We start from the raw sequence: 22,697 nt of genomic DNA on the forward strand, positions 1-22,697 counted from the left end.
ACATACTATAATTTAAACTCTTTCACATAAATAATATAAACCAAATTGCTATAAATAAAGGACACATACACAAACATTTAAAAAAAAGGTTGATGAAAGTATGTTGAAAAGGCAAACAATACAAAGGACTTAGTGTAAAAACATGTAAACGTTAAAATTCCTTAAAAATTAGAGGTGCCTCATTCAAGCTCAAAACTGTGGCTTATTTCCTTCTATTTATTAAATATATTTCTTCTTTTAACCTCCTGCTGTTTCTCAAAATCAGCATAACTACTGCTCTGCACACAACAGCCACATATTATGCCTGGTCTGGATTATTTGCAACTTCTAAGAATTCACATTGTTGCCATGATTCTTAAAAATATTCTGGTTTAACTTACACTGCAAGATCTCTTCAGTTTGAAGTATAAAATGCAGACATACTTAGACATATTAACTGTGGCATGTTCGATAACTAATTTTCTTCTGATTTACAATATAGTGTATTTAAACCTACACTATTTAACCAATTACATGTTTATATCTTTAAGAATCACTTCTTATGTGCACTTTTGAGAATTAAGACTTATTAATTATGCCTTCTTTCATACATATGAATTTTGATTTAACAATGGTATTATAAATTCTTCTACTTAACAGATTCAGTTGAAGAAGGTGGAGTAATAATAGAATCTTCTGCTCTATATTCCTTTCTCATATGGTAATGAGGACTGCGTGTGTAACGAGGTTTAATTCCAACTGGTGGAGGCTGGGAAAAATTTCGTCTGACAGGATGCAACCTAGATTCCTGAAAGAAAAATATTTAAACAATCACTGACAATCATGTTTATTATCTTTAGTGAGTGATGATACATACAGCACCAGTGTTGGTCGAAACTAACATCACTACACCAACAAACAACTAAAGTTTGTTGTCCAAGCAAGATTCACAGAAAATAGCATGGCAAACCATTACTACCACTGTCAAAAATACCTTCAAATAACTGGAAAAAAAGTGCTTTCCAAAATTCTGATATGTACTCATAAAATCAAATTATTGCAGATTTTGGAAATGGAACTCTGATGAAAGGTCACTGATGTAAAATATTGAAAGTTTCTATCTTATGGATACCTACTGATTCGAGTTATTTCAGTTTTGGATACACAAGAGACTACAGATGCTGGAATCTGGAGCAAAAAGAACTAAACTGCAGGAAGAACTCAGCAGATTAAGCAGCAATTGTGGAGGTAAAAGAATAGTCGATCTTTCAGGTCATGACCCTGCTGAGTTTCTCCAAGCAGTTTGTTTTGTTTTATTTCAAATAGTTAAACTTATTTCTGCAAAATTTGATAAGAAAATGCGGCCATTTTTCTCATCCTCTGTACATGACTGCATGTCATTTAGAGAACTATAAATGCATCTTACAATTAAACCTGCCTTGTCAATTTTATTTATACTCTCTGGAGACTTACATTGGAAATACCTCACAGAACAATTCATTTCATTTACTGCATCCACTTAAAGAAGCATTGCTCTTTCCAAAGTTGCTTCAGCTATGATTCCATATTGGAGGGAGAAAGAACCATGAAGAGATAAAAGATGCCACTGCAACATGAAAAGGATGCAATGTCCTTGTCAAGGTTCATCCTGAGCAGCTGTATTATAGGACTCTGATCTGCAGGCTGTTACCAGGGACACCTACTGAGATAATCATCAACTGTTGCTGGAAGATCATCAATTTGGTTAAAGGTGCACTTCCGTTTGCCTAAAATTTTTTAGTTTTCTAATTCAAGATGCTGCTACTGGCCACTGGTTACTGAGTCCTGTGTAACAGCCTCTCCAACACTTTATGGGTGTATTGGTTGAAAACCAATAGAAGCACCATCCAAAGAACCTTATCCACAATGGCAAAAATAAAATCAGCAACATCACCAGGAGGGGCAAAGCAGGATACTGCAGTGCATAATCATTGTACCAGCTATTACAATATCTTCTTTCTTATCATGCATCATTGGTCTCCTACAATTTCCATTATTGTCAATGATTGTTTTCTAGCATGCCTCCTGCAGAGTACCACATCTTTCAGCATAATGGCAAACAACTAATTTCAATAATCATTTGTCTGTTGCACCATTCCATCTCCACAACACACAGAACCCTGGCATACACGGGAAGATTAAGGATCCATGCCAATTTCACAGCAAAAATTAACAACTCTATAGAAGGTACTATGAAGTGGGGACAATGGATGCTAGTAATTGAAGGCAGAAATCAGTTCTCATGAAAAGTCATCAACTTAAAATGTTAACTCTGTTTCTCTGTTCACGGATGCTCTCTCCACATACCTACTGAGTAATTTTCACTCTGTTTTTATTTCAGATTTCTAGCATCCAGCTTTTCTCTACTTTGAGAAAGATTTTTTTTTAACTAGTTAGTCCTTCAAATTCAGCTCAGAATTTGAGTATATTTCCTTTTTATTTCTAAAATGTTATGCTTGTGGTTTGGTAAAGAAATCTTTGCTTTAAGGTGAAGCTATTAGCATAACCCACCAATTGGGGAAGGGCAAGGAGAATACCAGAGAGACACACAAAATGTTTTACTGGAAGATTACCCAAACATATTGATCATAGAATCATAGAGCAATCTGGGTCTTTGGAATAGCATTAGAAGAGCCATCCAATCATTGCTCTTCCCTTTCTCAATACTTTTGGCCTCATTGCTATGCCATTCCTAATCAATGTTATCAAATTCCTTTTAGAAAAACTTTAATGAATTTGCTTCCAACACCATTTTAGGCAGTGGATTTAAGATAAGGATGTTACATTCTTCTCCCACCCTGTCCAGTCACCAAAAACACCAAGTTTGTCTGCTTTGATTACTGACCCAAACAGTTAACAGTTTCTCCTTTTTTGCACCTGCAAGACCTTTAATCTTCTCTGCAGAATGGAGAACAATCTCAGCCTTTCTAATTTCTCAATGAACTGAAATCTCTCAGTCCTGGTGTTATACAAGTAAATAGCTTATGCAACATCTCCAAGGTGTCAAACATTATTCTTAAAGTATGATGTCCAGAATTGGGTGCAGTCCTCCAACTGGTTCCAAGCAAATTAATTTTTAATGTCCTCATAAGGCTTGGAGGTTAAATTACAAGTGTCTGCCCATTTCACCAGTCCACACATGTCCTCCTGAAGTCTGTTGTCACTACCTCTCACTGAACAATATATTTCCAAGGTCTATGTCATCTACAGTCTCAGAAATCATATCCTGCATACTTGAGTCCAGGGTGAATCAAAGAGACCAATGGTTCTAACTTTGAACTCTGGGGATACCATAATTAGCTTCCTGAAAGGTAAATATTTACCAGTACTTTCTGATTAATCACCCTTACACAACTTGAATATCCATACAGCCACTCCTTTAATTTTGCTGATTATTAGGGAAATTACATCAACCTTTTGAAAGACAACATTAGTGAGACTTCTGTGCTGTGTAATATTTAATTCTGAAACCAAGGAAACATTCTTGAACCACTAATCATTAAAAAGGACCATGCACCTCCAAGATTTATCGTACAATGCATGTGCCTGAAAGGGAAAGAAATAAAATTATGCAATCCATCAACATTTTATTCTCTTCTTGCAAAGATAGAGGCTACGACTTAGAGGAATTTGAATACCATAAGCTGAACCTTCACAGAGATAAAATTTTGCAAATAATAGCAGACAAGAGAAGTTGTGGAAGATGGCACTAATAAAAGGCTGGTGAAGGCAGGCATTTCAAGTCTATCAAAATCATGTGCTTTCACTGCAATATGATTCCGCTCCATAGTCACTATTTCTTCAAGGAAAAATATCACAGTGCACAATAAAACAATTCTTCTTTGTTTCACACCAACAGAGGAGGAAGAGACAGCTCCCTCCAACTAGTGTGGCAGTTTAGAGGATGGTGGAATTTGTACTGATGTCATCATTAGCTTGCCTGTATCACTCTCACAATTGTCATGCTAATCTGTGGGCAATACTCAATCCTTTTATACATACTTTGGGCATTCAATTCCATGCATACATACGAGAGCTCCTTCTGTTAGTGATATTTTTGGCTGAGGCTGCTATTCTCACAACTATACTTCATGATGTTCAAAATGCTTCTAACCGGTTATAGCCTTTGTAAAACCTCGAACCATTTCTCTCCATTCTAGATAGTAATCCCAGTATTAATACTTCTAAATTCAAACCACCTTGGAGGAAAATATGATACAATGGCAGAAGAGTCATGCTCTATGCTAAAACTGTCAACTGAAAGTGAAAATGCCAACTAGAATGACTTGCATGGCACACATTCTTCCTATGTGTCATCTGGTGAGAAAAAAAAATCAGGACTCTTCAGCCAAATGTAGTAATCCACCCCTTTCTGAGTGAGCATGTCCTTCCCAGGGATTCCTTCCCTTCTTTTTCAAATTCAGTCTTCTGCATGGGTGTTAAAGATAATGGCTCAAATTAAGACACCAGTCCTGTCACTGAGTACTCTGTCAGCACATTGTGTCATTTACTACAAGGTCTTAAAATCTCTGCATCTAAATCTAACTTGAGCAATCATCTGTCAAAGATCACATCTATCACTCTTGCAACTACTGTAATATACAGTATTAGGCTTGGGGTAGAATCTGGAGAAAAATAAAGTAACTGGTTTAGCTATATTCAGAGCCTCCTGTGCATTGGTGAGACCCGACACAGATTGGGTGACCGCTTCGTTGATCACCTTCACACTGTCTGCCGCAACAGCCAGGACCTCCCAGTGGCCACCCACTTCAATTCCACATCCTACTCCCATACTGACATGTCTATCCATGGCCTCCTCCACTGCCATGTTGAGTATTATAATAAATTTCCCAGTGAATGAGATAAGTTGAGAGAGAGTTCAGAGAGACCCTGGTCAGTTGTAAGAGAATACTGGAAATAGAGCCCTGGCAAGTGGGGAATGTGGGAACTGACACTCTGGAGAGTGGGAAGGAACCGTGGCAAACATTTCCTGGTGAATGAGATGACAAACCATCGAGAAATCTGAATGGTTGGATAGCGAATTTATTCCATGAAGTTTGTTGGAGATTCCTCTGCTGTTAACTTAAACGAATCACTCTCATATCAAAAAGCCCATCTCCACACATGGACTTCCATTATCATCATCTTGATAAAAACAGCCATTTCTGCTTTCCTGCAACAGTGCAGTTCCTGATCTGCACGTGCAATGTCTTAATGTGGGATGGAAATGTGAATTTCAGCCTGCATTTAAGCTATTATTCTACGCAGATGTCTCTTCATAAAGATGCTTGTGCTTGTTGATCTGAGAGTGGCCACACATCCAGTAACGCACACCATATTTGTAATGACATAAACAGCCATTCAGCACATCAGGTCTTTGTCAATGCACAAGGAAGCAATCTCATTTGTCCCATTCTCCTTATTTCCCTGAACCCTCCAACGTATTCTCTCTCACAAGCCCATCAACTCTCCTCTGATCCTTTTTGCCATTAACCTACACTAAGGAGGAACTTACAAATACCAATTAACCTACCAGTATGTCTTTGGGATGTGGGAGGAACCAGAGTATCTGGAGGAAATCCATGCAGTAATGGAAGGAACATGCAAACCCTGCATAGACAACACCTAAAAGCAGGATTCAATATCGGTCCCTGGAGCTGTTAGACAGCAGCAGTAACTACTGCACCACCATGCCACCTCTTTTTTTTTTGGGGCACCTGCTTTCTCCAGATGAAGTACAATGAAAAATCACTGCACCAAATAATTTGTTTTAATTGAATCTTGTTCTTTCAAAGTACAAACAACTGTCTGCATTGATAATGGTTCCATGTCCTTCCTGTAGGCTTGGCAATACTGATTCGATAAAAAATATCTGAGGCAATAAACATAACTCCAGCACAATGATTTCATTTAGTTGAACAGGAGATCAAATATATAGCAGCTTGAAAGTGTAAAATCCATATTCCAAATATGATAAAGTGGACTTGACATCAATGCAAGTTCACAAACCCCATAGTAATAAAAGGAAGGCTAATAAACATGAACCTTAGCACAAAAAAATGATTTAGATGTCAATTCATTTAAAACTAATCTGAAAACCCATTACTATTTTCTCAGAGCCTGAGTAAGGAAAGGTTGCACATTACAAACACCTTTCATGGAGAAGGAGGCTTTGCCCAAGTGCATCCAACAAGAGGTAGATGGTGAGATTGGGAAATGTTGGTGCTCCAAGGGACCCGAGTGTCCTTGTGCACAAGTCACTGAAAGCTAACATGCAAGTGCAGCAATTAGGAAGCCAAATGGTAGACTGGCCTTTATTGTTTGAGGCTTTGAGTATAGAGTAAAGGTGTCTCACTATAATTATATAGGGCCTTGGTGAGATCACACTTGGAGTACTGTGTACAGTTTTGGTCTCCTAACTTAAAAAAGATACTCCTGCTTTGGAGGGAATGTAGCAAGAGATTTACCAGGAACAGATTGGACAGTCATATATGAGAGGTTGCATCCGCTAGGCCTCTATTCTCTATAGTTTAGAAGAATGAAAGATGTCTTATTGAAGGAAAGAAAGCATCCTGTATGTCTTCCTAACCACCCGATCTAACTCCTTTCCTACCTCCAGAATCTATAGATGTTCTCTTCAAGTTTTGAGTAGCCTAACACTATATTTTCTTGATTTGTAGGCATTCTCTAAATGCATTACCCCACATTTCTATGGACTGACTGCCATTTGTCACCACTCCAATGATATAGTGCTGCAATCTATAGCTTTCTTAGATACCATCAAAACAACACTTTTTTTTGTTCAGCAAATTTATCTTGCTATTTATGCCCTCAAACTAAACTATCTATGTACACACATTAACGAAAAGAGTTATAAGAATGACTGACTTTGAGAAGTATCAACCTATGCTGATGAACAATTAATTCTCTGTTTCACGTCTGTCAACTACATTATTGCTCATCATGCATATCCCTGAAGTTCTATAATATTTCTGTGAGGCATCTTATTGAATCTTTTGTTAAGTCATGTATGTAACTATGACTGCTTTACTCACTTTAACTATAAAATTAATAGTTTATTCAAACTAAATAATGGGCTTGTAGAGTATTCCTTGATTTTAACAATCTGTATCCCTTTCACCTTTAAGCGTTTACAGTTTTAGTTATTAGCTACAGCTATTAAAGATAATATTTTATCTCATCTGTTCTAGCAGAAACAGGGCAGATAGCTTAACCATTTCTTCAGTTCAATGAACAACCTGCATGGAAATCAGCATCCTATGTCCCAATTAGGACTACAAGGCAAAACTAGTTTTTATACAGCACATTACACAAAATTCACCCAGAATCTAGGCTGGCAGTAAAATTGAGCAGAATTAATTTTAGAGCCACTAAAGCAATATTTAAAAGGGACACTAAGTTGCAAGTTATTGATTCGTAAGACATAACACCATTGTGTGGAGGGAATTGCTCAGAGAATTGTGAGGTCCCGTGTCTTTCTGATATTACTTGACTGACTTACGCTCAGAAAGCTTTATCTGCTTATCATAGGTGCATAGAAACATTGCATGTTTCATTTGGATGGAAGAACAGGACCAACAACAACAGCCTCAACAACCAGCACGTACAGCAATTGGGCCTAATAGATGATAGCAGGTGAGTGGGGCTACTCAGAAGGTGAGCTGGCGAAACTAACTTCCTTGAATTTATCTGATCAGAAGGCTGTGTTTCTCTAAGCAGACTGCAGCTTCCCAGAACAGGACCTTGAGGACCAGAGCAACAAGCTCTGTCAGTGGTTGTAAAAGTCACTACAAATCCATTACGTTGCAGCTTTTTATAGTGTGTTGAGGGGCAATGCCTAGTTTGCAGAATACAACTGTTATTACAGGTACATAATGTTCTCATCTTCGTCTTTAACATTGAAATTAAAAACAAGACACTTTGTGGATTTTTAGCAATGGCTAGCTTCCCACATGTCTGGGATGCCAGTGACTGAACAAGTTGCAATCAGGACACTAGAAGACCAGGCAGCAGCATCTGTGAATATGAAAGACCACTTACAGATGGATAATCACAGGAAACAAGTTCAAGTTTCTGCGATGTACTTAAACAGTTACAGCAATGTTTTCCTTCTTTCAGCACTCAATCTTTGTAATACTTTACCATCCTACACAATGATTTGGAGTTTTCTACACTGTAATTAAAAGATGGTCTTATTTATTCTTGACAATGAAGTTTTATTGTTTTACACATAATCAAAGAAAGTCTGCATCAAAAATTGTCTTTTTGCATAAGGGGTCATTACATTATTTGCAATTTTTTCATACAAATTATATTCACTCAGGGATTATAATTAACTTTGAATCCCATCAGCTTTTTATGCACAAAAATACAAAATTATCTGAAAAATAAAGTTTCTATTTTCCTCCCTTCAAGACTTGTAATATTCTAAAAATGTAAAAAATAGTGCTTCCCTCATTGAGTTATTCTCACATCTCGTGTTTTGTTTTGAAATTAAGAAAAATAATCTGCCTTTCAGTCACACTTGAAAGTTTTACATCTTAGGGCATGACTATGTTGGTGGCATATTGGGAGAGATCTTGCCGTAAAATATATTGTGCTAATAGTGCATTGCATTAATGCACAAAATGGCTAATAAGTTCAACTAATTAAGAGGCACGCTGTTAGGGATTATTCAGGAGTTATGAAATTATGGAGAGCAGATATTAATTAAAATGAGGACGCAAGAGACAGCAGAACCTGTTTTCAGGAAATAAAACCTGTTTACAATTTAATTTCAACTGATACTTTAAGGCTATTGAAATCAATCATTGGGTGTGGGACATTCTGATTCTGTACCATTGAAATTACGCAGGAGAAGACAATGAACATTGAATTCTCCCATTTTCAGTAATTCCACCCCCCCCCCCCACCATGCTTCTTCTCTTCTTCCCTTTCCTAGTCTTTTTTTCAACCTTACCTTTGACCCATCCCCAGTGGATCTACTCTCCCCTCCTCCCCTGCACCTGCCTATCACTCTTACCTGCATCTATCTATCACCACCTTGTGCCCACCCTGCCTCCCCTCTTTTGTCCACCTATCACTGCTCTGCTTTTCCCTCCTATATACTGGGATTCTCCTTTTCCTATCTTCAGTTTGAAGAAGGGTCCTGACCCGAAACGTTGACCGCCTGCTTTTCTCCACGGATGCTGCCTGGCCTGCTGAGCTCATCCAGCATCATCATGTTTTTTATAACTACAGGTGAATGCACATGTTAATTGGTTGTCATTGAACCTTTCAGGATGAGATCAGGGAAAGCATTAAGTGGCCATCTGCTGTATTATCGCATTGTTAAAGGGGTATCCTTGCCACTTAATGCACAGTTCAGGACAGATCTGTTTTGTCACTTAATATTCTGGTTTTATATTCAGGGAGCTATCCCTCAACACTGTAACAAAAGAGGTATATTCTGGATGTAGGGAGTTTGTGCTCAGAAGCTTTTGGGCCAGTTTTGAATATTCAAAGGAATTCTACTAGTTGGGATCTGCTACCACTGTAAATGTAATTTTGCAAAGCTACTTGTCTATATTCAAAATGTTAAAGTTAAGTAGGTGATTATAGCCATTGAAACTGTAGTTAATCGTTTATTGTTATCTTTGTGTCTGATCTTACCTTAAAAAAGTATAAAACATTGTGTTGGGAGATGATTCTAGAATCTCACCAGAAGATCTATTGTGTTAGACTTTTGTATCTCCCAGTTACAGATTCCATGTGGGCTCAGTTTAGTCAGTCACAACATATAGAACATAGAACATTACAGCTCAGGACGGGCCCTTCGGCCCACAATGTTGTGCCAATATTTTATCCTGTTCTAAGATCTATCTAACCCTTCCCTCCCACATAGCCCTTCATTTTTCTATCATTCATGTGACTACCTAAGAGTTTCTTAAATGTCCCTGATGTATCTGCCTCCACCACCTCTGCTGGCAGTGCGTTCCACGCACCCACCACTCTCTGTGTAAAAAACTTACCTCTGACAACCCCCTATACCTTCCTCCAATCACCTTAAAATTATGTCCCCTCATGTTAGCCATTTTCACCCTGGGAAAAAGCCTCTGACTGTCCACTCGATCTATGCCTCTTATCATCTTGTATACCTCTATAAGTCACCTCTCATCCTCCTTTTCTCTTTAGAGACTCGCTCAACCTATCCTCATAAGACATGCTCGCCAATCCAGGCAGCATCCTGGTAAATCTCCTCTGCACCCTCTCTAAAGCTTCCACATTCTTCCTATAATGAGGCGACCAGAAATGAACACAATACTCCAAGTGTGGTCTAACCAGAGCTTTATAGAGCTGCAACATTACCCCGTGGCTCTTGAACTCAATATCCGACTATTGAAGGCCAACACACCATATGCCTTCTTAACAACCCTATCAACCTGTGCAGCAACCTTGAGGGATCTATGGATGTGGACCCCAAGATCCCTCTGTTCCTCCACACTGCAAAGAGTCCTGCCATTAACCCTGTACTCTGCCTTCAAATTCAATCTTCCAAAGTGTATCACTTCACACTTTTCCAGGTTGAACTCCGTCTGCCACTTCTCAGCCCAGATCTGTATTCTATCAATGTCCTGTTGTAACCTACAGCAACCTTCTACACTATCGACCACGCCACCAACCTTTGTATCATCAGCAAACTTATGAACCCACTCTTCAACATCCTTATCCAAGTCATTTATAAAAATCAGAAAGGGCAGAGGTCCCAAAACAGATCCCTGTGGAACACCATTGGTCACCGACCTTCAGTCAGAGAATGCTCCATCTACAACCACCCTGTCTTCTATGGGCAAGCCAATTCTGAATCCACACAGCCAAGTTTCCCTGGATCCTATGCCTCCTGACTTTCTGAATAAGCCTTCCATGAGGAACCTTATCAAACACCTTACTAAAATCCATGCACACCACATCCACTGCTCTACCTTCACTAATGTGCTTTATCACATCCTCAAAGAATTCAATCAGGCTCGTGAGGCACAACCTGCCCCTCACAAAGCCCTGCTGACTGTCCCTAATCAGTCTATGCTTCTCCAAATGTCCATAAATCCTGTCTCTAAGTCTCCTGAACACTGATCAATTTATACTGCTCTCCTATTGGTCCCCCTATTATTTTCAAGAACTTGCAGGATTAGTTTTTCATTAAACTGAGCTACCCTTTTAATGGTGTGATAATTGTTAATGCAATGCCAACAAACTTAAGTAGCCCAAAAAATGTAAAAATTCACAATGTCAAATCTCATTCTTCCTTACAGCTAATAAATTAAAACAATTTTAAAAAATTTTTTCCTATTTTTATTTCTCACTCTTAATACTATTCTCCATTTTTCTTTGATTTATCTCAAACTCACTCACTCACTGTTGGTTTCAGTCCCTAAATTTCATCGAGGAGACACACTATTCTCCTTGTTCAATAAATCCCCAATTGTCCTGTAATATTATCACTTTGCATTTCCAGCAGGTTCTGTCACAAATTTATAGATGAAGCCAGAGGATGAAAAAAAACAGATCTAACTAATGGCATGTCTGTGATTGTCTCATTCTGGCAATATTTAGCCCATTGACACATGACAACTAGCACCTGCAATCATTAACATAGGTTTGTTGTGTAAGAATCAAACATCAGAGGAAACTCACCCTTCCTTTAATATCAGATTACTTTCCCCCACATTGATCTGGGGTTGCTCAGGAGACAACAGAATTAGTTAAGAGGTAATGTTTTCCTACCTTCACCTGTTCCTGTTGCATGACAGGGGCTGCCACTGCCATGGGACTTTGGGTATAAACCTGGTGGTACGGTGCTTGAACACTGTGATCAGCATAGGGCTAGAAGGAAAAAAAGGTCCAGTTACTAACCCACCTCCCACTGACTACACATAAACCTAAAAAGTAGAGAGATTTCTAATAGAAAAAAACTTGCAAGTGTTAGCTTTAACTCAGCAGTCACAGAGTTGGGAGAGTGAAGGAAACCTTGAGTCAGAAGGCTGAGGCAGGTCCATAGCCATTACCAGAAAGTGAAGCTTGACAGAACAGAATTACAGCCCAGCAAATGAAATGAAGATATTATGGGTTGGAGTTTAATCTGGGGTGGGAGCATTGAAACCAAGACAAGAGATTAGAGATTGGCAGGTGTGGTCTAGACTGAATTATATATCCCTGATTTTTAGTTTTCCTGAATTTTTCATGCAGATGGCTTACAAATAAGATACTTGCACAAAGAAAAACAGAGCAAAATTGGCAGCCATCACAGAGAAAGATGATGCCTCATTGTTCCTTTCCTGGGCCATCTCCATGGATTGAAGAAACCCAAAGTAAACCCTACAACTACACCATGTTTCTGAACTTTGGGATGGGAATGACTGGAGCTGTATCTGTGTCAAGCTTGAAGTTGTGTTCCAGGTTATTGAGACTAGGACCTTTTGGCCATTCTATAAATTATTCTGGAGAACATTAAACATGCTTTCCACTTAACAGTATGAAAAAAATTAAAGATCCAGTGGTGTGCTCGGGCAGAGGGGCTACTGTTAGCCCAAGGGTCTAAAAACATCTCATCACTGAAATTATCAAAGTCAGTTATGGAGCAAAGGATAACATGGAATGCTATAAACACTTTTCTTGTCTCATTATTCTATTACTGGGTTTGATGTGCAATGATGTGGGAACATTTTTTGCCCTTTTTTCTGTGCCTGGGCACAATTGATTTTATAAGTTATAGTTTCTGGTAAAATCCAGACATAAAAGATGAAAATATGAAAAATAAAGGAACAATATTAGTCAGGAAAAAGAGAGCAAGAGACAAGTAAAGAGAAATCACATTTACCTTATATTCATAAGCAACAATATAAATTGAATGAAAGATAGCAACAGAAATATTAAAATTATACTCTGTACAATCCAAAATGTATTAATTACCATGGAATAGAAATATATGTTTTTTCTTTTGCTTAACCAATTTAATATTTTTACCTCTGGCATTGAGGCTTCCATCACTGGAAGAGGAGGTGGTGCACAGCCTCCATCCTGAGGCATTTCCACTGGTTGATATATTATCTCAGATGGTTGTAAATATAACACAGAGGCTGTGGAAGCTGGTGACTAATGCAATAAAAAATAAATATTGTAAATAACACAAGTATTTAATGCAAAATACCAGTTCATTTGAATACATTTTAGAAAATATTGCTGAATATATGAGGCAATGCAGAAAAAACATCCAGGTTCTGAATGTGTCATCAGCATGTAAAATTCACCAATGCCTTGCGTAATGTTTTATCAAAATGCAGTACATCACATCCTGTCCCCTGATGTTGCTGCATGATATCTAAATGCTATATAAGCACTTCTGGGCAGAAATTTAGGCCACTGATGTTGAGGGATGCTTCACTTTCACTAATCACTGAAGCTAAGAAAGCTAATGTCAATTCCTTACTATCTCGAATAAATAAGTCAGTTTTTTTTTAAAAAAACAAACAGGCATTTCTACATGAATAGCCACGGGGAATCTTTTTTTGGACAAGATTAAAATTAAAATTTCAAAACAGTTTTTCAAAAGCTAAATGGACTTCAGTATAATTTTTGTTAGAGCAATTTTTGACAAAATTCATTAACCTCAATAAAGAAGCTAAATAACTGCAGAACAATTTCAGTTCATAAAATCACAGAAAAAACTCCATACAAAATCAAAATACAGCAGATGCTGGAAACCTGAAATTAAATGTGAAATAGCAAGTCAGGCAACATCAGTGGAGAGAAACAAAATTAATGTTTCAGGTCAATGAACTTTTGTCAGTTTCAGTTCTCCTTCTGGCTCTACGACTGCCTGGCCAATGAGAAAAACTTATCACCAAGCATCTTTACCCACAGACTTACAACAAATATACAATTTTTTATTTCACTAAATAGCAGAATGGAATCAAAACTTCAAACGTCACCATTAGTTGGTGAACTACCATAATTCAAAATCAAAACAATATTAATTTTACCTGTGGCAATCCCCACTGCCATTGCCCTGCAAGACAATGAGCTGGTGCCTGCAAACAAAATAGCAAGTAATCAAATACTATATCGACAATAACAACCTGAAAAGATCTGATTTGATTTATTGATGTTAAAGTAATATGTGGGTTAACCTAACACTGTTTACGAAAGTCACGTAAATAGATTTCAATGGGACCATTCACCAGACAGTATTGTCAGCTTTCCCCTGTAATAAACTGACATTTATGATGAGTTACAAATAATCATAACTATCATTTAGCCAAACTGCTGTGATCTTTGCAGGTAAATCTTAAAACTAATCATATCACTGAATGAATGGATATTTCAACGATTGGAAGTGGGGGATGGACAACTGACGAACTGGGTTTGCTGAAGATATGCTCTTTGCACAAGACCCCAGAAATACTCCAAGCAATGGCCAGAAACATCTCACAGATGGTTGCCAGGGAGGTTTCTGTAAGGTTATGAGTGCAATATATATTTATGTCTGCACTGTGGGGAAGCCTTCAATGCAGGCATGTTTCCATACCTCCTCCTGTGGACAAAGCAAATAAAAATTTGCTTTGCTTTTGTGTGATGCAGCAGTGAGCAGCAATCTATAAAGTGGCAATAGAAATTTTAACTTTAAATTTAGAAATAAGAATTGTTATGGTAATAAGCCTCACTTTGTCTTAATTAAAATGCTGTTTATGTCACAGCTTCCACATAGTCACAGAGTGATTAAACAGGAATCCAAAAAGCAACACTAGCAAAATATAGAGCAGTGAGGTGATGAGATAAATTAGTGTTGTATTTGGTTCGACTTATTTATCTGTGAAATTTTGCATAGATCAGCAACGGCAGTCTGGAATAATTTTGAGAATAGGAAAAAGATGTTGGGATTAGGAGCAAGTGAGAGTGAGCATGGCACTATCCTCCACAGGCAGAGGTTGACTTAAGGTCATAGACCTGTGAGGACAAAAATGCATTTTGAATTTTTCCCCTTTAAATGACAGGGCAGGCACGGTAGTGTAGCGGTTAGCATAATGCTATTACAGTGCCAGCGACCTGGGTTCAATTTCAGCCGCTGTCTGTAAGGAGTTTGTATGTTCTCCTCGTGTCTGCTTGGGTCTCCTCCCACATTCCAAAGACGTATGGGTTAGGAAGTTGTGGGCATACTATGTTGGCGCCGGAAGCATGGCGACACTTCTGGGCTGCCCCCAGAAGAATCCATGCAAAAGATGCATTTCACTGTGTTTTGATGTATATGTGACTAATAAAAAAATCTTATTTTATTTCAAGGGAAACAGGGTTAATAAAGCCTCATTGTTCTGTGGATAAATAAGTTATCTTCTGTTAATAAATAAGTTCTATTGGTTTTCAGACCAATGTATTTGAATTTTAAATGCTGGAGTATTGTTGATGTAATTTGGAGTTTTACACTGGAAAAAAAATGGTGGCTGGCAAACCAAAATCCTGGTAAGAAGTCCAGAGTCAAATTGCTTGCTAGCTGCTAAGATACCAGGTGCACTGCTGTAGCAGGTTAAGCAAATTTTCAGCTGCAATGCACTGTTTTTTTGGAGCTGTGTTAAGGAATTTTTATGCTTTAATGTTTTCAAGGAGTAATTCTCCATCTTCAACTTAAACAATGATCCATGATATTGCATCTTCCTTTTTTTTAGATGTTTGTCACCAAAATCTACCAACTACTGTAACTCCAGGACAGGGTCAGCACTAATCCAGCTTGTCAATGTGACCACAGTTCATGTAATGTTGCCTTGTGGACTGTGGCTGAAATATAACCATCATCTCGATTTGCAATATACTGCAGTATAAGGAAGAAAACTGACAAAATGCATTTAATGAAAAATACTCACCTCATTCCTTCTTATCAGAGACCCACAGATGGAATGAGCACAAGGTGACATGCTTTCCCATGGTGCATAGAACCACTGACTGCACATTCAATACTATACTGTATGTATGTTCAGTTCATGAAAGTGGCTGAGGAGGATTCAACTTTTTCAATGAACAGCTGATGAGCAACCAAAGGCAATATATCATCACAAATAACAACTCTGCAGCATTCCTTTATGACCTCTGGAAGAGGCTGCAGTAACCAGGTATTAAGATTTGTGTTATTTAAAAAAATGTTTATGATCTTATGAGGATAAGCTGAGCAAGATCGGGCTTTTCTCTTTGGAGCAAAGGAGGATGAGAGGCGACTTGATAGAGGTGTACAAGATGATAGGAGACATAGATTGAGTATACAGTCAGAGACTTTTTCCCAGGGCAAAAATGACTAACATGAGGGGGCATAATTTTAAGGTGAATGGAGGAAGGTATAGGGGGTATGTCAGAGTTAAGTTCTATACAGAGAGTGGTGGGTGTGTCAAACACACTGCTGGCAGAGGTGGTGGAGGCAGATACATTACGGACATTCAAGAAACTCTTAGATAGCCACATGAATGATAGAAAAATGAAGGACTATGTGGGAGGGAAGGGTTGGATAGATCTTAGAGCAGGATAAAATGTCGGCACAAGGTCGTGGGCCAAAGGGCCTGCACTGTGCTGTAATGTTCTACTATTTGGGAATCAAGCCCATAGCTCCCTGAAATTGGCTGCACAAACTGATAGGGAGTAAAGGTGTTGGGCATGCTTGCCTTTATTAGTCAAGGCATTGATTTCAACAATCAGGAAGTTATCTTGCAGCTTTATAAAACTCTGGTTAGGCCACATCTGGAGTACTGCATTCAATTCTGGTACCCCTATTACAGGAAGGATGTGGAGGCTTTGGAGAGGGTGCAGAAGAGGTTTACCAGGATGCTATCTGGATTAGAGGGCGTGTGCTGTAAGAAGAGGTTGGACAAACTAGGGTCTTCACTGGAGCAACAGAGGCTGAGGGGAAACCTGACAGACATTTGTAAGATTATTAAAAGGCATAGACAGTCAGTATTTTTTTCTCAAGCTCAAAATGTGTAACACTAGAGGGCATGCATTTAAGGTGAGATGGGGTAAGTTCAAAGGAGATGTGTGGGGCAAGTTTTTTTTAACAGAGTGGTGGGTGGCTGGAATGCACTGCCAGGGGTGGTGGCAGAGGCAAATATAATTGAGGGGCATTTAAGAGGCTCTTAGATAGGAACATGAATATGCAGAGAGTGGAGGGGTATGGAGTTACGGTATGTAGGCAGAAGGGACGAGTTGAGTTAGGCATTTAATTACTAATTTAGTTAGTTCAGCACAACATTGTGGGCTGTAAGACCTGTTCCTGTGCTGTACTGTTCTAGCTATCACTGACAAAGCTAGCATTTATTATTCATCCTTAATTACCATTTATTTGAACTATTGTAGTCCTTCTGGTGTTGCAACTATTGCAGTGTTACTGGATAGGGAATTCAGGATTTAGCTTTGGCAATGATGAAGGAATGGCAATATATTTCTCTGGCAGGATTGTTGTGACTTGGAGAACTTATAAGTAGTGGTGTTCTTGTGTGTCTGTTGTCCTTTTCCTTTTGGTTGCAGGTTTGAGGTCATGTTTAGAAGGCATAGCTAACAAACTACCCCTTATTTTGCAAATGATAAATATTACACCCACTATACACCATCAGTTTAAAGTGGTGGACAGGAATGTTTCAGTGGATTGATTTAGTGAATGGTATGGAGCTTCTCAAGTCTTGTTGGAGTTATACACCAAGGCAAGTAGAGAATATTTCATCACATTCCAGACTTGTAGATAGTGGAGATGCTTTTTAGTAAGGTAGCAGGTGAGTTAGTTGCTGCAGGATATCCAGTCTCTGAAATGCTCCTGCAGCATAGTATTTCTCTAATTACTCCAGTAAAACTTCCAGTTGATGGTGACCCAATAAGATGATGATGATGGCAGATTCACTGATGATAAAGCCATTGAATGAAAAAGATAATTAGGTTCTCTTGTTCAAGCTTGCCATTTAGATACAATCTTACTTATCACTTATCAGAGTCCAAGCTTGAACACTGACTTCATCTTGTTGCATATACAGTCATGGGCTGCTTCAATGAGAAGCAATGTCCTGCAGTATAAGGAAGGTGACTGACAAATTGCACTTGATGAAAAACACTCACCTCATCCCTTCTTATCAAAGACCCGCAGATGGAATGAGCATAAGGTTTTATACAAGTGGCAAGCTTTTTCCTGGTGCACAGAACCACTGACTGCACATTCATTGCTATATGCATGTTCAGTTCATGAAAGTGGTTGAGAGGGATTCAACTTTTTCAATGTGCTGTAATACACTTGTGCACGTGTTTGATTAGAAGCCACCAACTACAAGCTGCGATTGGAAGTCTTGCAGCAGCCTATTGGAATGCGGCAAAATATATATTGAACTTCTAAGCAGTGATTGCTAGAAATTATTGTGTTGTGAATTAAGAGGGTGAGGTTACTGGTGCAATTGGTAGGGTATCCCATTTAAAGATCAAAACTCCTGCCTTGTGAACTTGTGTCACATTCTTAACCTTGCATTTGCATCCATGTTATTGAACTTCAAACTCTTGCCACTGATACCCACTTCAGTGCTCTTGAAATTGCAGATTCCTGCCTCTGCCTCCTCTATTTCATCCATCCCCCTCCTGAGCATATGCCTACAGAACCATCTGCACCCTTGCAGATATTGCATGCAACTCTTTCTATACATAATTAGCAAAAAGACCTCTAATGCATTGTCAGAAACTTACACGCACATTATCTTATATATACAGCATTGTTCAAAATATCATTTTAAGACTTCTCCAACATCTGACAGCAGCAATGTATCTCCCCTTAAAAGATCCATGCTACCTTTAACACTTGCAATAGCACAGCTCCTGTTTATGCTTACAATGTTAGTGGCAAGCAACAATCAATTTAAAATGCACCCAGCATGAACTTAATGTGCTGTTCCCTGAACACTAATAAAGAATTGTGGGTTACTTATGTACTTTGATCACATACAGTTGGTTTGCTTTCCAAGTGCATTAAACACAGGAACTCAAATAGTCATCTGGATTGTCTGGCTCATCATTCAAAGTTTATTTTTAGTAGCATGAATGGCTATATGACACTCAGGTGAATGAAACCGTAGAGCTATTTTGCACAGTAAAGAATTGAGGGTTTTGAGGTATATGGTCATTATGTAACATGAGAGAGTGCAGGTTAGACACACAGCCAATTTTATGGCTCACCACCACCAACATCCCATTCTGTCCCCTAGAGGTGCTATGCAGTGAAGCTTTAAGCTGATATATTATAAGGAAATATCTTTTTAAACCTTGCTGTGACAGATGGATTCTAATGATTGTAATGTTTTTACTCCACGCTTATGCTCTCTGCAACTTGAACACATTTGTTCTTTTCCTTTTCTAGTTCTGATGAAAGGTCTTTGACCTGAGATGTTGGCTCTGCTGCAAATTGCAGCAGGTTCTCTGCTGCGAACTGTGGTAGGTTTGCACCATGCCATTTTGATATGGAACTATTTTTGGATTTGACATTGGAATATAATGTTCTGAGATGTAGAGACAGGTGCCTAGAAATGGAATTGTACCCGTTCTTGGTGTGCTCAAATGTGGCCATGCGTACTGCTAATATCAAGTTGGGTTTCCCACCAAAAAAACTGCAAATTTGATCAAAATCCAGTTTGAATGGGCATTAGGATGCTTATTAGAAATGAGTGCTAAAATGAGACCAGTGTGATATCCAACAGGGCAACATTCCCAATTTCAATCATCACCCAAAATCTTGCTGTATGGCACTCAAAGGGCATCAGTCACTACACATGGCAGACATGGAGGAGATGAAGACTATAGGGGAGTGACAGTCAATTCCCACAATCACTCAAATGCACATGCACCTCTTTATCTACAAGATACATATTAGGAGCAAGGTCTTGTAAATGAGGTAGAAACCAGAAGGCCCCATAGGCCACCATTAAAGTTAGAGTTTCTACACAATGATGCAATGCTAACAAAGATATCATGATCTCCCAAGATGTATAAAAGTGATTCACATGCTACTGTTCAAATCTGCAGAGTAGAAAGCCTCACTAAAATATGTTATGCAGTGATTTAAGCTCTTTAAGTGAGGTGTCACTTATCAATAAATGTAACCATTAAATATAGCAAGCCACTTAAGTATTTGGAGCAAGGATTCATTCATTCATATGCTATATTCAGTGCAGTAATACACAAGGGGATTTAAAGCATTCTCTGGTGCTTCCCACTATATTATGTTGATGTTCAGGATTCTACTGTGGAGAAGGTAAAATGGTGTGCATTGGGGAATTTAATTTTGATGGCTCCTTAAGAAAATCTATGAGGGAAGTCCTTGGTTTTTAGGGGAAATCCTTACAAACACATGAATCCAATCAATGGCTGCTTGCACTGGTTGGGAAGTCAGCAAAGGTAACAAATTCTGTGATGCCAACAGTTCCACGCTGAAATCGAAGTATATGAAATTGTTTCTTTGTAAACAGTGTTGTTTCTCATTCAAATGGGAACAGAAAACTGGTGGACATGACAGAGATCTGTATACCAACTTGGAAAGATCCCAAGATGAGGAAATTGAGAGTCAATGTGAACTTCACAGGGCAAGTAGTCCAGACACCAAAATCTGGTTGAAGGTCTTCTTGCAGAATGGCACATATTTCAGGGATGAAAAACCTGAGCATGCAAAAACACTGCTAAGCAGAGGTCCACATAGGATCCCTCTGAAGATTCTCCAGAAGTAGGCTCTTTGCAGATGGACATCTTGCAAGTCCTCAACTCGCTCTGCAATGTTTAGCTAAATGCTGGAAAAAAAAGCACACTGCAAGTTGTAACCCACTGGACTTGGAAGGTATCTGAGCAGCCTGCAGAGAGTTCCAAAGTCCAATCCACTGATGACAGCAGAGTCAGCACCACAGAGACTATTACACAATGACCATAAATTGCAGCTTTCTGCTCCAGTTAATGTTGGTAGTGGTAGAAATAGGCAATGCATAAATAATGACATCATTTGGTGCTTGCCTGACATCAAGAAAATGATAGGTGTGCTAACCAAAAAAGTGTCCGATCTACTTCCATGTCTGGCCTGATTTGAACCAGAAATGATCTTCAGTGCAATCTATTCCAGTAAATTTGAAATTTAACTGCACTGTGCTTAAAAACTAGGTGCTGTGTGATCCAATTTTCAGGCAAAGAATTGTTTAGCTGGACTGACATAGGTACTGTTCTTCACCAGCCTGTCCAGGTCTCTCAGACCTTGGAAGTATTCTCCCTTCCTTATTCCATCACTGCAACATTCATTCTTGAACCAGCAGCCAAACCTGACAAGTATGGTTGGGCTCTGTTGGGCAGCCACACACTAAATGCTAGCAGCTGTCAGATCTTGCAATTAGATCAACAGTGTCTGGTGAAGCTGACAGAATCTAGTTTTACATGGGAAACCAGATCACACTGTTCTGGGAAACTTGTGAAACACGATCACAATCTTTACTGGACTACTTAAAAATGCGTTAGGGTGACAGTCACTGTTCCATTAAAAAGAGTAGGAAAGGAACTTCTCTGCTCAATCTGCACGGCTATTATGACCAATTTCAACCTTTTTTCCCCTGGCCATCTGAAATGAGCGCAGGCAATTCTGAATCCCTCTTGAACAACCTAATAAGGTTTTTTTTAATTTACAAGAATGTGACAGGATTCAGAAGTGAGAAGACCAGTCCTACTTTCACATTGCAACTTCATACCTTTAATATGTAGCTTGCTTAGACCCAAGGGGAAATTTAAGAGAGCCCTTTGAAGATGTGGTGAGTCACCAAAACTGTGCTCCATCTGGGGCTCTAACTAATTTATGCACAGTTTCACGTTCCTGCTTCCTTAATTTTGGAATTTAAGCTTGAATACATCTTTTTTGTCTGCCTGCAATTAACCTATGTTTTGCCATTCTGTATTATGACCTCTAAAAACTTACTCATTACCAATTTTACAGCTCAGGAATTAGTTACTTTATCCTTGTTTGAGCAATCCTCAGGTGTCATATCCAAACCTAAGGATACTTGTAAATTATACGTCAAAGCTACTCTCTTCGACTTCTTTGAGCATTCTAGGATAGATCCCAACAGATTTGTTCTTATTCTAACAACTTGTCTTATCTAAAGGCATCCTCGGTACTTCTCTGGAAAGGCAAACCTGAGAACGTAGTGGAGGGATAAGCTTGTTGGCAGCATTTTTAATTGGATAAAAATAAAATTGAAGACCAATCTTTTATACATAGAATAGTTAAGTCAAATACTTAAGGCATCGCTAACATAAATAGCTATTCTAAGGCTAGGTTCAGCAAACTTGTTTTTAGAACTGTGAATAATACAGCAGGGTCTTTTGACCCTGGAGACTGGAACCAATTTAACCAGTCTATGCCAGAAATGTTAATAGATTAGCCTAATTGTGTATTTCTTTCTTGAAATTTTAAATTATTTTCGTCAGTAGTTTTGGCTGAAAACTCTCAAATGCATGTTCATCCCACCACTGGATACAATCTAAATTGGGTGGGGTTTGGAAACCAAATCAGAAGAGTTCTGTCCTCTCTCACAATCCGGTGGCTGCCAAAACAGTCTCGAGACACAGCTGCAGATATTTTCAGATGCAGCCAAAGATAA

General features: G+C 38.7%; 1 protein-coding gene across 1 annotated transcript in view; it reads right to left on the reverse strand.

Annotated features, from left to right (window-relative positions):
- Positions 1-628: 628 nt before the first annotated feature.
- LOC127578442 (protein boule-like) overlaps positions 629-22,697 on the reverse strand; it is a 51,293-nt gene continuing 29,224 nt past the window's right edge. The window contains exons 8-11 of the mRNA XM_052030466.1: positions 14,058-14,105; positions 13,042-13,170; positions 11,803-11,901; positions 629-787 (exon numbers count right to left, since the gene is read on the reverse strand). Of these exons, the coding sequence (XP_051886426.1) occupies positions 629-787; positions 11,803-11,901; positions 13,042-13,170; positions 14,058-14,105 (435 nt within the window). The remainder of the gene's footprint in view (positions 788-11,802; positions 11,902-13,041; positions 13,171-14,057; positions 14,106-22,697) is intronic.

Source organism: Pristis pectinata, chromosome 1, assembly GCF_009764475.1.
Source record: "Pristis pectinata isolate sPriPec2 chromosome 1, sPriPec2.1.pri, whole genome shotgun sequence".
Lineage (NCBI taxonomy): Eukaryota > Metazoa > Chordata > Chondrichthyes > Rhinopristiformes > Pristidae > Pristis > Pristis pectinata.